We start from the raw sequence: 15,800 nt of genomic DNA, 5'->3' as shown, positions 1-15,800 counted from the left end.
GTCTTTCATAAATTTACATGCCTGAATCATTCCCCGTCGTCGGAACGGGAGTCCCACGGTACATAAAAAAGCAATAATATGCACATAATAACCAAAAAACCTTAGTCATAACTGTGAAAAAAATATGTAGTGCTCACTATTCTAGTGATCACTGTGTATCATTCCAAACGACCCTTATTGATGATTGGTTGTAAGTCAACCTTAAACACCAGCTATCCTAGTAGCATGGACAAGAGCAGTCTTTAGGCTAAACTCTAGAGGGCGTGTTAAGCCAGCTGTTATACCATCACATATACCCCTTGAACACCAAGTGAAAGGACACCACACAAGTTGTTATGAAAATAAAAGGATATTTATTTAGAACAAGTCTACCCTGATCTCGGACCCGGAGCTAAGCACACAACAAAACTCTTACGAAAATACTTTAAGTTGCACAATTTACACAAATGCCCGAGGGGCACGAAAAACCATATACTACAAAAGTGGAATTCGAAATACTAGCAGGTAAGTAACAAGATCCAGAGGCTTCAGGATCGCTAGGACTACACTACCGAACCTTCAGGTTAGGAGCAGGAGGCCTAGGGAGATCGGATGCAGAGTGTGCACTCTCACGCGGGATGCAGGACAAAGTCTATGTATGCTAGATTTCGTAAAATTACTGTTATCGGACGAATCCGACTAGTTAGGCTGAAAACGAAAAAGGATCTGGACACTTAGATAGTGAACCTATGTTGGAGCACTGAAATGCTCAGGTTACCTAGCCCAGGGGCTGCGGCTGCATAGGGTTCAAAAGACGTCGGGAATCCTCGTTACAGTCTATGGAGCCTGAAAGAAGAAGTTGCTGGCAGGCGACAAGTGATTAAGTTCGTTGTGATCCAAGCCTGGATCGGTGATGGAGACGACCTGAAAGCAGAGGGGACTCAGTTCTTAATCACTAGCCAGTGATTAGGTGGGCACCAGGATGGCACCGGATGAAGTCACCTCGACCAGGGGAGTGGGCGACGCTGGGCTCTGCAGTCTCTCGGACCAGGAGGCGTTGTCGGCGACCAGGATGGAGGTGCGAGCTGTCCCACGAAGATATCTGCTGTCGGCGATGCTGGACCCAGGATTGGGGCAACAAACCTTGGCAAAGGCAAGCCCACGCGGTGGACTCAAAATGGCGTCTGGAGTGGACCAGGAGGGTCCGGGGTGCTCCTCTTTTGGAGGGGAGCAAGGGCCAGTCTGGAGCAACCAGACCAGCGATGGAAGTGTTGTGGTTCCTCGTCAGGAGGGCTACAAGCCAGCAGGCAAGTGGCCGGACAACGAGGTGAGCAGCAAAGAGCAGAAGGGCCCCTCTCGTGGATACTGGGGGGCTGGACTTCGGTGCTGGAGCTGCTCAGGGTTAGGGCTTCTCAAACCCCAAAGCACTCACTCGAGGATCCCTCGGCTGTCGTGCTGGATAAGCGTCGTGCAGTCTTGAAGATGGCCGGTCCCTTCAGGTCTCGTCACACCCACGAATCTCAGCTGGGCTGATGATGTAGGTAGAGGTCAGAGATGCCAGGGAATCCGGGTTTCGTCGAGCTGGGCAGTCTTGATCCGGAGGATGGACTTGCAGCAAACCGCATGCGCTTAGATGGTGCCCGCTGGTGCAGGGTGGCTACTCCTTAGCCACAAGGGAGAGTCTTCAGAAATGTTCAAGAGTTCTTTCGTGGAAAGTAGTCAAGATTCAGAATTATCTAATTTGGGAAGGGGGCCCGCTCCTACCTTTATACTAAAGAAAGGGGCTGGCACGCGACTAGGTCCTGCCCATGGGTGGGACCAGGAGGGGGGTGGTTACACCCCTCTCCCTTGTCCGGACTTTCCCCAGCTCAGGGGCTTGTGTGCCCCTGGAACTGGTTCAAGCCGGCATATGCACAGTGAGCACCGGGGTGCCACTTGCAGTCACCTTCCTCTCAGCCCTGCCTACCTGGGATACACAAAACCCTGTTTGGGATGGTGCTAGCACCGCCCCTGACAGGAAACCCTTTGTCCAAGCTCTCCTCGCTGGAAGGACTCCCAGCAGCAGGAGGTCAGACTTGTGTCTGTGGTGGCAGCATCCATTTTGTGATGCTCAGGCTCGAGTTAACTTTAACCGGGGTTCACAGTTACATACATGTCGTGTCCCTCTAGAAGGGTGGAATGCTAACCCTGTCGCCAGAATTGGCGAGGGGTTAGTATTCCAATTCGTATGACACCTTACTCGACATGTTTTGATAAAGCGATACCAAAGATAGCATTTAACCGCGAGGATTATAATGCACTTAAGAGTATATGGTACGTGTTATCATGGAACAGCTATTAGGACTTGGTTCCGCAAGCTGCAAACGGGCTCAGCTCATGCCAGAGCACCATCTCACATAATTCCAAGCACTCTGCCTTCAGGATTGTTAAGGCCTGCCATAGGAGTGACTGATAGGAATACATTTGTCCATTTTAGGGTTAGATATAGGGATACTATATCTACAGCAAAGGGTGTTTACACCACCTTGCCCCAGCTGTCGTTCAGCCAGTTGTGTCAGACTTAGATGGCCAGCCAGGGGTGGCATAATATATGCTTCAGCCCCTGGGTACACCTATGCCCTGGGTACAGGGACTGATAAGGTGGCCCAGTACCAATTGGTAAATGCACCTAAGGTACATGGATGTCAATTTAGAGAGAGAACAGCTAGGCTGTGGGTCTGATTAGCAGGCCCACAGCCAGGGAAAGTCGTAAACCAGTGAAGCAAAAAGCAAAAATCTGGGGTGATCATAGGATTGCAGACCCTACTCTCCTACAATAACCAACCAGAAAGTAAAGTATCCCTAAGCTACAAGAGCAAAAACTTCCACACTCATGACTATCCCAGTCATTTTGTATAGTCTCAACTGCAGCCAATCAGGCGACAGCACTGACCAGAATGTTCTCCCCAGAGGCTCAGGCTCTCAGATTTTCTCGCACAGGAGTGAAACAAAACATAGCCTAAACAGCCTCTGAGGGGAGGTGGGCGGGTTGCATGTGAATCTATGAAAGACACCAATAATGGAGAACCACAGATTACAGGTAATAACTATTGTTCTTCTCCAGGATTTGGGGTGTCTTTCATAGATTCACATGCCTGAATCAGAGTAGATAGCAGTACATAACATAATGCTCGTTAGACGCTACTTGTATCACAGTATACATCTAATAAAGAAGCAGAAGTAATATCATAAACATATATAAATGCATTAGTGCTAACATATGCATACTAGGTCAAGATATATAACAGCATGTAAATAAGCCTCTAAAAAGAGCAAGTGGAGGAGGGAGAACAGAGGCTCACCTCATTTAAAAAGGATTGAGAAAAACAGCTCGTCCAACTGACGTATCTGCATCACTTGAAGCATCCAAACAGTAATATTTGGTAAAAGGGTGTCTGCTGGACCAGGTTGCCGCTCTGCAAATCTGATGAAGAGGCACACCAGCAAAGAGCGCGGTAGATGAGGGGATTGCTCTCGTAGAATGCGCTCTCGGGGTTGTCCGTCAAGGCCTTCCCGCCTGCTGATGACACAGACTAATCACCACAGACATCCAACGTGCTATGGTCTGCTTGGATACAGAATAACCTTGACGTAATCTTCCATATGCTACAAATAGCTGATCTGACTTCCGAATTGTAGCAATTCGTTAAAGATAGGACTTGAGACACCTCCTGACATTAAGGGAATGTAAGGCTCTTTCGGCCGTTGTTTGAGGATTTGGAAAAAAAGCCTTCAAAATTATCAGTTCATTAAGGTGAAAATCCGTAGGTACCTTAGGAATGAAGCTGGGATTGGTACGAAGCACCACTGAATTGGAAGTGAACTGTAAAAAAGGTGACTTAACCGTAAATGCTTGAATGTCGCTGACCCTCCTAGCTGATGTCAGCGCCAAAAGCAGGTGAAAAGATATGGAATTAACCATCCCTGCCTCCTCAACATAGCTGCACCCGGTAGCTGCCTGAATCCTGTAGACGCCACATCTACTGCGTCGATCATTTCTGCTGAAGTAAGTTCACCTTCTCGCAATATCTGCCTCGCCTCCTATCTTGCAGGTTCTGGTAACTTTTCTACATAGGGGAGATGTCGGACCACATTTGCCTGTTGTATCTCCCTAATATCGCTAGAGTGTTCACGGCACGCACAGTTGTTTCTGCCATCGTGGAGAACTTTTTCCCAATGGAATCCAATCGTCTGTCATCTCTATCTGGTAGAGCAGATATAAGCGTAGAGGGGTTCCGGGCCAGTCTTTGTGCCGCTTGGGCGACGACCAAATCAGCCTTAGGTTGTCCTATTAGGCATGCAGGAGAGTTGTCCGGTGCCTTATACTTCTTGTCTAACCGAGGCAAGACAGCAGGAACAGAATTGGGTGTTGCCATCATTTTTAAACCTTCCTTCCAAATGAAGTCAATGATGGGAATAGTTTTGATTTGCCTTCGCGGTTGGTCCTCCAAAGCATAAATAAAGAAAGCAATCGTCTTTCTTTGTTTCCATTGGGATTAGTTGCTCTTTTTGCATATAGCCAGGTTCTGAGCTGGGATGGTGCAGTGAGATAAATAACGGTGATGGATCAAGCCCTGATCTTTGGACTGGGTAAGAGTGGTCTGCTTAATTCAGACACTCTGTTCATCACCACCCCCTTTTCTGAATCGTTTTTGGCCACTATAGGTGTGGCAGGGTATACTCAGACATGAGTCCCTTTCTCACTGCACCATCAGGATTCAAGCAAGCCGGGCCGAAGACGGCTGAAATGCCAGAAACCGGTCCCCGGTAGCTTGTCTCCTTTCTGGTGAAGAATTGGCTTGGTAGTTTAGTCTGCCCTGTTCCCATGATGCACTGGGCCAGGACAGACTGATTTGCATATAGCCAGGTTCTGAGCGGTGATGGATCAAGCCCTGATCTTTGGACTGGGTAAGAGTGGTCTGCTTAATTCAGACACTCTGTTCATCATCACCACCCCCTTTTCTGAATCGTAGTAATCTTTTAGTAGCTCTCTCCATCAGGAGATGAAAGTTTGATGTCTATCGGAGGGGAGTTAGCCGTAGCTGGAGCAGAAGGTGATGGCGTATGAATTTGGTACTCATCCCACTCCGACAGAACAGATTTGTCATCCACCTCTCCTTCCTCTCTATCTTCATCCATGGTGTTAGTCTCCTGAGAATGGTGATTTGGCGCTGGAGAAGGTGGTCTTGGAGATCTCAAAGAAGATGCAGAGGCCTGAGGCATGGGAGTTGATGGGAGAGACCCCGCCGACACAGATGGAGGGAAACAATGATAGTAATCGTCTAACATGAACTGCAAATTATTAAGGGCCAAAGGCATCTGTGATGTGGGCATCGTGGCAGGAGCTTGATCCACAGGCTCAGAGAACTGTTCCTTGTCTTGATCTTCCTCCTGATATTTAATGAGCAATTCAGACGGACTTGTAGCTGTGCGGAACCTGTCGTCTACATCAGATTGCTCCTCCTCGTCATCAGAATCCAGCAATTGTTCAGGCAATTTAAGTGGTGATAGAGCTTGCAATGACGAGCCATGTCTTTCAAGCAAAGAAGACATCATAGCCGGTGGGGCAAAAGAGTCTGTGGACTGTGTGGAGGACCATACTTGCAGTTTAGAGAAGTTGACTGAAGAGGCGTCGACGGTCTTGCCGTCATCGAAGGAGATGGAGTCGACTAGACATTTAACTTCGTCGATGGTGTAATCTTCGTCGACGATACCTTTGACGACACATTTTGTGTCGACGGCCAGGTAGTCTTAGTCGACGGTGGGATCGCTGACGTCGAGCCAGTCCAAGTCGACGAGGTAGCCGTAGATAGGGTAGTTTGCGTCGACGATTTAGCCATTGCCGAGGTGGTCTTCGTCGACGGAGCACTCGTTGGCGAGATCTTTCTTCCCTTCGTCGCCGACGACATAGCGTCACCGATAGATGGCATTACCTTCGTCGACGAGATAGGTCTGAAACAGAGACCAGCGTCGACGGAGAAGAGGCTGACGACATCATCATCATCATCTTTGGCATTGGCGATGAGAAGGTGACTGTTGACGTTGAAGTAGCGTCGACGATGATAATCGTCGACAAAGGAGCAATTGACGACTACGTCGAGGGCAGGGTCTTCTTCTGAGGAAAAATCTTCCCAGGAAGCTTTTTAGATGCCAGAGACTTTCCAGTCTTTTTAGGGGGTGATGCAGATGACAGTCTAGAAGGTGGAGAAGCCTTTTTTGCAGAAGGCAAGCCAGAGCCCTTGGAGTGTTGAACTTTCCTCAACACCTTAGCCCCGGGAAAAGATAGATCTTCAGCCATCCTCTTTCTGGAGGATACAGATGACCCTGAAGCCAAACTTCCCACCTCAGATAAAGGGTTATCCTGGTCTTTAATCTTCTGCAGCCACAGGAGTAGGCTTCCTTCCCTATCTCTGAGGGTCTTCTGAGGGAAAGTCGTGCAGATCTTACAATCTCTCACCTCATGATCAGGATAACGGCAGTAGATGCACTTTTTGTGGGGATCTTCTGAAAAAAGCCGGAGCTTCCCACAAGATTCACAAGGCCTGAAGAGAGATTTTTTTAGTAGATGACATCCTAAAGGATAGAAATCCAGTCAGAAAAGTGAAGTACTGAGCAGAGCTCAGGGAGACTCCCTTCACATGACGTGCGGTAGAAAATCTGATTGCCTGAGCCTCTGGGCAGAACATTCTGGTGGGTGCGGTTGCCTGATTAGCTGCAATTTGGACTATACAAAATGATAATGGAGAGTTTGAGTGGGCTGATGGACCGATTTTTCCATGTTCACATGAAGGCCCAAGCAGTTTAGGCAGTTCCTCACCATTTGGGGTGATGAACCCTTCAACAGCCAATTGTCCAGATACGGATTACATGAACAGGCCTTGGAGATGTAAAGATGTGGCCACCACTGCCATGCATTTCATGAAAACTCTCAGCGCAGATTTGAGGCCGATCGGTAAGACTCTGAACTGGTAATATTTGGAGCCTACCATAAATCTCAGGAATATGCGATGATGTTGAGCAACCCGTATGTGGAAGTATGGATCTTTGAGGTCTATCGAACACATCTAATCCCCTTTCTGCAGGTGCAGATATATTTGATGTAGCGCCAACATACGAAACATCTCCTTCTGAATGACCTTGTTCAGAGATCGAAGATACAGGTAGGTCTGAAGTGTGAGCTTGGTATTTTTTTTGGGCACAAGGAAATAAGTAGAGTAGATTTCTTTTCCTCGTTGAGCTGGAGGAACCTCTTCTATGGTCAATTTTTGTAGAAACATCAAAACCTCCTGACATAGTAGATTTAGTTGGTGGAAAAGTAGCACATATCCATTGCTCAGTATATTTAGCACCCACTGATCTTTGGTTATGTTGCGCCACTTTGCTACATGACTTCAGATACTTTCTCCCACTGGAGGGGGCAGCGACACTAGAGGAAGCAGAAAATCATTGCTTTCCTGAGGCTATGGTTGTGGTGGAAGATTGCTGTTGCTGTCCTACTCTGCCTCTGGATGATCTACGGCTTTGGAAATGAGATTTGGACTGTTGGAATTGTCTCTGCGACCATTGAGTGGTTTGAACCGTCTGATGGTAGTTTTTGTGGTTGTAAGGCCTGTATCGGTGCTTGAATTCTTTCTTCTTTTCCAAGCCTACGGCCTTTAGCGTGTCCAGCTCAGCCTTCATCCTGGCCATCTCCTCGTCGGTGTGGGTGCCAAAAAGAGAGCTGCCAGAGAAAGGTAGATTTAAGATGCATTGCTGGGCTTCAGGTTTCAAAGCCATTAAACGTAACCAGGAAGACCTCCTGGGACATATTCCATGCGCATTTGAATGCGCAGCTGGAGAAGCCCCTCTCGCTGCTCTACTGATCACTTGATTGGCTACCAGCTCCCCTTCCTGGAGAATCTCAGCAAAATCCTGGCGATCCTGTTTCAGCAGTTTGTCTTTAAAGTGCTCGAGGGAATCCCATAAGGATCTGTCATAACAGCCCAACAGGGCTGCAGCACTAGACACTTTAAAAGAGGCCGCCGCTGAACTACATGCCTTTCTCCCCCAAGAATCTTGGGCTCTACTCTCCTTGTCTGGAGGAACTGAGGAAGAAGAGGAGACTGCATGTGTTTTCTTCGCTGCTGCGATGATCACTTAGTCAGGTGGAGGAACCAATTTTAGAAATAGGGGATACTGATCAGCAGGCTTATATTTCTTCTAGATTCTCGCAGGAGCAGATTTGATCGATGAAGGAGTGAGGAAAATGTCCATCACCGGTTGAAGGAGACCAGGAACCAGTGGGAGCAAGGGTCTAGACACAGAACGTTGATCCAGTTTCGAATAGAACTGACTCAATGTTTGTGGTGCAGACATCTGTATATTCAGTTTCTACGTTCCTCTGGAAAGAATCATCGTGGAAGGTATTGATGTCATCAATAGGCAATACTCTTGGTGGAGGATTGTCCGAGAGGGTAGGTGAATAATCCCCCTTAGAAGATCTAGTTGAAGAGGATGACCAAGAAGGGGATGGGCAGAGTAGCAGGTGTCTTGTCTACAGCTTGCACCAACCGTGCTAGTGGCGACCTATGCAGTGGACTGGAATAATCCTTAGGCCGTAGCGATTTTCCTACAGATTCTTTCTGCCAATGGCGGGTGGGAAGAAGCAGTCTTGGAGAAAGATGAACAGAAGGCGAGCTATGCCCTTGTGTAGGAGATTACCGTGCTTGTCACTCTGAATACGGGGAAGATGAGCTTCACAAGATCACATGAGAAGAGACTTTGGGTGACAAAGAAGGCTCTGCATGCTCTCTGGAAGTGGAACAGTGTGAGGAACGGCGTGACGCCGATGGCAAATGTCTTGATGTCGAATGGCTATGCGTCACCAGCACTAGAGAGCTTTTTGAGCAAGATCTTCGCTTCAACAGTGACCTTCTCGACGTCGAGTGATGCTGTGCCGACAGGGAAACTCCCCCCGCTGTCGAACCCTTCGACTTCACGGATCCCGCTCTCGACGTTGTTCGCTTGGGAAACCTAAACTAAGGAGTGTGTATCGACAAAGAACCTTCTTGACAACGGATCCTTCGATCACTCTGATCTCGTTCTCGATGTTGAGCATCTATCAGAACTCCACGGATAAGTGTGTGACGGCAGAGGTCGTAGACGTCAATGGAGATCGCTGTTTCGACGTCAAACACCGCCTCGGATATTTTGCTTTCGGTCTAGATGAGTCCTTTGCCTGTGAATTCAGATCTGGCTCTCAAAGTTGACCACCGCCTGGATGTCAACGGAGATGTCCGCTTCGACTTCGATCGCCATACCTCCAGCAAAGCATGTCTCGACGTCAAACACTGTGTCGACGGCGAACACAGAGAGATATCTCTCGACGTTGTGCGATCCCGCATCAACGGAGAACTACTCTTCAATGCCGATTGTCACAGGGTTGACTGTGGCGGAGGGTGTGACGTACTTTTGTTCTTGGACGACGATCAGTGTTCTCCCGACGGTGGCCAGTCGTCAAAGGTCTTCTCGTCGACATTTATTTTGCCTGTGGGGGCATTTTTGGCACTGATGAAGAGCAGATCGGAATCTTACTTCTGGGGGAAGATCTGACTTTCCTTTTCCTCTGCCTCACCGGAGACCGGCCTCTAGATGAATTCCTTTTTCAGCCGTTCCCTAAAGACAAATTCGTTCTCTGTCTTTCAAAGTACGCTTTGACAAGGACTGACAATGTTGGCAAGTCTTTGGAACATGATCTTCAGGAAGGTATAGAATACAGACAAGATGGGAGTCTGATTTTGCCGCCTTTTTTACCACAAGAAGGGCAAGAGTCAAAAAGAGAGGGCATTTTTGAGTGAAAAAAAAGCTCAACTCTCTAAAAAATGGCTAAATACTACTCCAACAAGTAAAAGACGTCAAAGTAAAAGAGACTTTAGTAAAAAAATCAAATAATTTCTGACAAAAAAACAGAAAAAAGAGAGCTGATTAACCAGTGTCCTGATTGAAGGAGCCGGAAAGAACAACTGACCTAACGTAGTTCGTATTAGATTCCTTATCTTAGAATATCCCCAGGCGTCAGACTGGATCCGGAAACATTTGCGTAGCAGTACCCTTGCGCGTCGGTAGGCGTCGTCTGCGGCTCCGCGTCCTTTGTCGGCGTCGTGGGCGCCGTGATGACGACGGAGTACTTAGATGCTGCCTCCGCGTGCAAACGTCAGTTCTTAGACACAGCTTTTCCTCGCAGAGCCATGTCAAGAACCAACACTGGTGCCATTGAAACTAGGGCCCTGAAAGGGGATGACCTTAACCCTAGATATCGGTTCGCAGAACGGGGAGGATGGGTGGGGTGGTAAGGAATCTAATACAAACTACTGTTTCTTACAGATCTATCGGTACCGAAGGTAAGTAACTTATTCATCTGAAAGAAACAGGTTAGTATCAGATTCCTTACCTTAGAATAGATACCCCAGCAATACCAACCACGGTGGTGGGTCTGCGAACCAATAATCACATCAGAAAGTCCTGGAGGACGGAACGGCCAAAGAAGTCATCCCTCTGGATTTGACTGTCCAGGCAGTAGTGTCTTGCAAACGTGTGCAGCGAGGCCCATGTAGCTGCCTGACAAATGTCCTGCAAGGGGACTCCCCGACCAAGGGCAGTAGTAGCTGCCGTGGCACGAGTGGAATGGGCCCTCAGCCCAACAGGAGGCTCCTTCTTAGCCAAGGAGTAGCATGCCTTGATACACAACACGACCCACCGGGAGAAGGTCCGTTTGTGCACCGCCCGTCCCTTCTTAGCACCCACGTAACCAACAAAGAGTTGGTTATCCACCCGGAACTGGCGAGTGCGATCAAGTTAAAACGAGAGGGCACGTTTTGGGTCCAGACGGTGGAGCCGCTCTTCGTCTTTTGAGGGATACGGAGGCGGAAAGAAGGTGGGCAAGGTGATAGACTGCCCGATGTGGAAGGCCGTGACAACCTTGGGCAGGAAAGTAGGTCTAGTCCGCAACACAACCTTGTCCGGATGGACAGAAAGGAAAGGAGGTTTGGATGAAAGAGCCTGGAGCTCACTCACTCTCCTGGCAGAGGTGATGGCAACCAGGAAAGCAGTCTTTAGAGTAAGAAGGCGGACAGGACAGCTGTGAAGTGGCTCAAAGGGAGCGCACATCAGATATGTAAGAACAAGGTTCAAGTCCAACTGAGGCATCACAAACGGAACAGGTGGAAACATGTGTGTGTGATGCCTTTCAGAAAACGAGTTACAATAGGGTACTTGAACAAAGATGGTTGATCAGGCAGCCTTAGAAAGGCTGAAAGGGCAGAAAGGTAGCCCTTGATAGTGCCCAGAGCAGAGCCCTGCTGGGCAAGAGAAAGAAGGAAGAGAAGAACCTCAGAAAGAGGGCAGAGAGAGGATCCACAGCCTATGCTATGCACCATGCCACAAATCTGTTCCACCTGCAGGCGTATACCGGCTTTGTGGGGGGACGCCTGGCAGCCAGAATGATGTTACAGACTTCAAGAGGCAAGTCAAATGGCCTCAACTGTCGCCGCTCAATCTTCAAGCATGGAGGTGGAGACTGGACAGGTTCTGGTGGAGGACCGTCCCCTGCTGCTGCGACAGAAGGTCCTCCCGAAGAGGCAGACGAACCGGGGGATCGACTGACATACTGAGTAGCTCGGGATACCAGTACCTTCGTGCCCAGTCCGGAGCCACAAGGATGACTTGGGCCCGGTTGCGCCTGATCTTCTTCAGCACTCTGGGCAGAAGTGGTATAGGCGGAAAGGCGTACAACAGACCGCAACTCTACTCTCAACGAAAAGCGTCTGAGCGAGTGCCGCCTTGGAAATTTCAACGAGCAGAACTGATGACATTGCGCGTTCTCTTCTGTGGTGAATAGATCTAACCAAGGCTCTCCCCACTGCAGAAAGAGACCTTGCGCCACGTCCGAGTTCAGACGCCATTTGTGATCCATCATGCACCGGCGGCTGAGTTCGTCCGCCTGGCGTTCAGAGAACCTGCCAGGCGTTGAACCACCAGGGTCACACCCTGATGTTCCAGCCACTGCCAAAGGCGCAGAGCCTCCTGGCAGAGGGTCCACGGCCCCACCCCGCCCTGTTTGTTGCAGTACCACATGGCGGTAGTGTTGTCCGTGAACACCTGCACTACACTCCCCCGGACAGAGGGGAGGAATGCCTTCAGTGCTAGACGAATCGCCCGCAGCTCCAAAAGGTTGATATGGAGCCGGGACTCCGCCGGAGACCAGAGGCCTTTGATCTCCGCCTCTCCCATGTGGCCTCCCCAGCCCTGGAGGGACGAGTCAGTCACAACTACGTGCTCTGGTTGAGCAAGGGAAGTTGGCCTGATATATGATGCTCACTAGTTCTAGTGATCACCTTGAATCAGTCCAAACAACCCTTATGGTGATTGGTTGTAAGTCAACCTTATAGACCAGCTATCCTAATGGTAGCATGGACAAAGCAGTCTTAGGCTGAACTCTTTTGGCATGTGAAGCCAGCTGTTTTACCACATATAATCCCTTGAATAACGAATGAAAGGACACCACACAGGTAGTTATGAAAATAAACAAGATATTTATTAACTAACATACACCTCTGAACTCTTTATGAGGTCAGAGGGCTAAGCACATGACAAAACTCTTAAGAAAAATACGTTACGTTGCACGAGTTACAATGTTGCCCTAGTGGCGCAACAAACCATATACTAAACAAGTGGTATAAGGAAGTCGATAGAAGGAATGGAGCTGTCCAGAGGCTGTAAGATCGCTGGGACTACACTATCCTAACTTTAGGTAAGTAATAGGAGGCCCACGGAACGCGTGTGCAGAGAGTGAACTCACACGCGAGATGCGTAACAAAGTCAATGGACAGTACAGTTTACGAAACAGGTGAGTACGGACAATCCTGACTAGATAGGACTAAAACGACTGTGGATCTGGACACTAGGAGAGTCAATTTACCCTTGAGCACCGAAATGCTTGTGTTACCTCATCCACGGGCTGCAGGTGCATAGGTGCGAAGTCGTGTCGGGTTTCTGCGTTGAAGTCTATGGAGCCTGAAAGAAAAGATGCTGCAGGCGACCAGGAGGAAGATGTCCGGTGTGATCCAAGGGTGGATCAAGGAAGCTGAAGACCTGAAAGCAGAGGGGACAATCTTCAAAGTCACTAGCCAGTGACTGGAGTGGAACGAGGAAGGAACCAGATGCTGTCGCGATCAGGTGAAGAGTGGACGCTTGACTCTGCAGCCACGTGGACCAGGTGGTGTCTTTGACGACCAGGATGGAGGCACGAGCTGTCCCACGCAGGCTCTCGCTGTCGGCGGTGTTGGTTCCGGATTCGGAGTCAACAGGCCTTGGCAAAGGAAACCCACGCGTTGAGTGGAATCGGCGACTGGTGCGGACCAGGAGGGTCCGGAGTGCTTCTCCTTTGCAGGGAAGCAAGGGCCAGTCTGGAGCAACCAGACCAGCAGTGTGGATTTCAAGGATCGTCGCCTAGGAGGCCACTAGCCAGCCGGCCAGTGACCAGACAACGCGTCGAGCAGCAATCAAGCAAAAGGGCCCCACGCAGATCTCGTGGATGCTGGAGGGCTGATCATCTGTGCAGGAGCTGCTCGGGGCTGGGGCTTCTCAATCCCCAAAGCACTTCGTAGAGGATACCTCAGAAGTCGTGCTGGAAGCGAAGTGCAGTTTCTTCAAGATAGCCAGTCCCACGTGTCTCGTCGCACCCACGGGTCTCAGCTGTGCTGCAGATGTAGGTTGAGGTCGGAGAGGTCTGGAAGTCCGGGTCTCGTCGGGCTCTGAAGTCTGGTTCCACTCGGGAAGACGACAAAGTGAACTGCTGGAACGCTTGATGGTGCCTGCTTGTGAAGAGTGGTCACTCCTTGGCCACAAGGGAGATTTCTTCAGTCTTCTGTGGAGCAGAACGTCGAAGTCCAGAGTTTCTTCTTGTAGATTCAATTCAGGATAATCTAATTTGGAATGGGACCCGCTCCTACCTTTATTCTGCTAACGGGGGCTGTATTATCACTAGGTCCCTCCTATGGGTGGGACCAGGATGGGGGGTGGTTACACCCCCTATCCTTTATCTGGTTTCGCGCCAGAGCTAGGGCTGGAGTGCCCCAGCAACTGGTTTGAACCGGTGTATGCACAGGGCACCTTGTGTGCCCCAGGCATGTCTCATTCCTTTCAGGCCTGTCCTACCTAATACACAAACTCCTGTCTGGGGTGGTGCTAGCACCTCCCAAGGCAGGAAACCCTTTGTCCCGGCCTCCCTCGCAGGAAGGACTACCAGCAGCAGGAGGTCAGACTAGTGTCTGTGGTGGCAGCATCCATTTTGTGATGCTGAGGCTTGAGTTAACTTTAACCGGGGTTCACAGTTACATACATGTCGTGTCCCTCTAGAAGGGGGGAATGCTACCCCGTCGCCAGAATTGGCGTGGGAGTGGTATTCCAATTCGTATGAAACCTTACTCAACATGTTTTGATAATGCTATGCCAAAGTTAGCAATAATCGCGAGGATTATAATGCACTTAAGAGTATATGGTGTATATGGTATAGCGTTATCATGGAAACAGCTAAAAAACTTGGTTCCGAAAGCTGCAGACAGGCTCAGCTCATGCTAGAGCACCATCTCACATAATTCCAAGCACTCTGCCTCCAGGATTGTTAAGGCCTGCCATAGGAATGACTTATAGGAGTATATATGTCCATTTTAGGTTTAGATATAGGTATACTATATCTAAAGCAAAGGGTGATTACACCACCTTGCCCCAGCTGATTGATCAGCCAGTTGTGTCATATTTGGATGGCCAGCCAGGGGTGGCATAATGCATGCTGCAGCCCCTGGTAGGCCTAGGGTTCACTTATGCCCTGGGTACCTATGGTACACAGTACAAGGACTTACAAGAGTGACCCAATACCAATTGGTAAATGCACCTAAAGTACATGGATGTCAATTTAGAGAGAGAACAGCTAGGCTGGGGGTCAGATTAGCAGGCACGTGCTGCATCTCGACCCTCCGCAAGGTCTTGGGCGAGTTTAGCCTTGACCTCCGCCGGGCATTGTGGCAGCACGTCCGCGACCGTGTCCCACAGGGAGTGGGTGTAACGGCCCAAGAGGCATGCGGTGTTGGAAGACATTAGTCCTAAACTAAGGGAGAATATTTTCTTTCCATGATTCTCATACCTCTTGGATTCCCGATCAGGCGGAGCCGACGGGAATGCGGTCTGGGAATTAGAGGCCTGGATGACCAGGCTCTCGGGGTGGGGTGGGTGGACAGGAAACTAGGGTGGCCCGGGGCCAGGCGGTGGAGTCTGGCCACGTTATCCACAGGCTGGCCTGTAGCGTGCCTGGACCAAGTGCCCAAAAGAACGTCAGTCAAGGCCTCATAAACGGCAGTAGAGGCTCTATTGAGCTTGACTGCGGCTTAAGGACCTCAGTGAAGAGGTTAGTCCTCACGGCCGCGACGGGGAGCTCAAGGCCCAAGGCCTTGGCTGCCCGCCTCCTCCGAAGCCACGGTAGAAGGTGAGACAAAACCAGTGTCTGGCAAACAGTCCAGACCACTGGCATCCCCAAGTCCACCTGTCCAGTCCTCCTGGGACTGACACTCACGTGTCAGAGGGTCCTCAGACCCCTCCCAATACTCCTCATCACCCATCTCCTGATAATCAGGGTTTTCAAAGGAAGAGGCCGGTTCATTGAAGTAGAACTCCGGTTCATTGAAGTAGAAGTCCCCAAGCGGCGTCGAGAGCGGCACCCAGCGGCGCCGCTCCGACGTCAGAACCGGGTC

The 15,800-nt window shown here is 49.7% G+C and overlaps 2 protein-coding genes across 3 annotated transcripts in view; both read right to left on the bottom strand.

Annotated features, from left to right (window-relative positions):
- Positions 1-15,800, bottom strand: part of PDS5A (PDS5 cohesin associated factor A) — a 1,517,933-nt gene that overhangs the window by 1,038,362 nt on the left and 463,771 nt on the right. The gene's annotated exons all lie outside the window — the stretch shown is intronic.
- The window catches only part of LOC147725289 (uncharacterized), a 39,360-nt gene continuing 29,669 nt past the window's right edge, over positions 6,110-15,800 (bottom strand). The window contains exon 4 of the mRNA XM_086964592.1: positions 6,110-6,591. Coding sequence (XP_086820718.1) covers positions 6,110-6,591 — 482 coding nt within the window. The remainder of the gene's footprint in view (positions 6,592-15,800) is intronic.

The sequence above is a fragment of the Lissotriton vulgaris genome, chromosome 3_2 (genome assembly GCF_964263255.1).
Source record: "Lissotriton vulgaris chromosome 3_2, aLisVul1.2, whole genome shotgun sequence".
In the NCBI taxonomy this organism is placed as follows: Eukaryota; Metazoa; Chordata; class Amphibia; order Caudata; family Salamandridae; genus Lissotriton; species Lissotriton vulgaris.
Note: the sequence above shows the minus strand (reverse complement) of the source record. Positions and strands in the feature narration are given on the sequence as shown.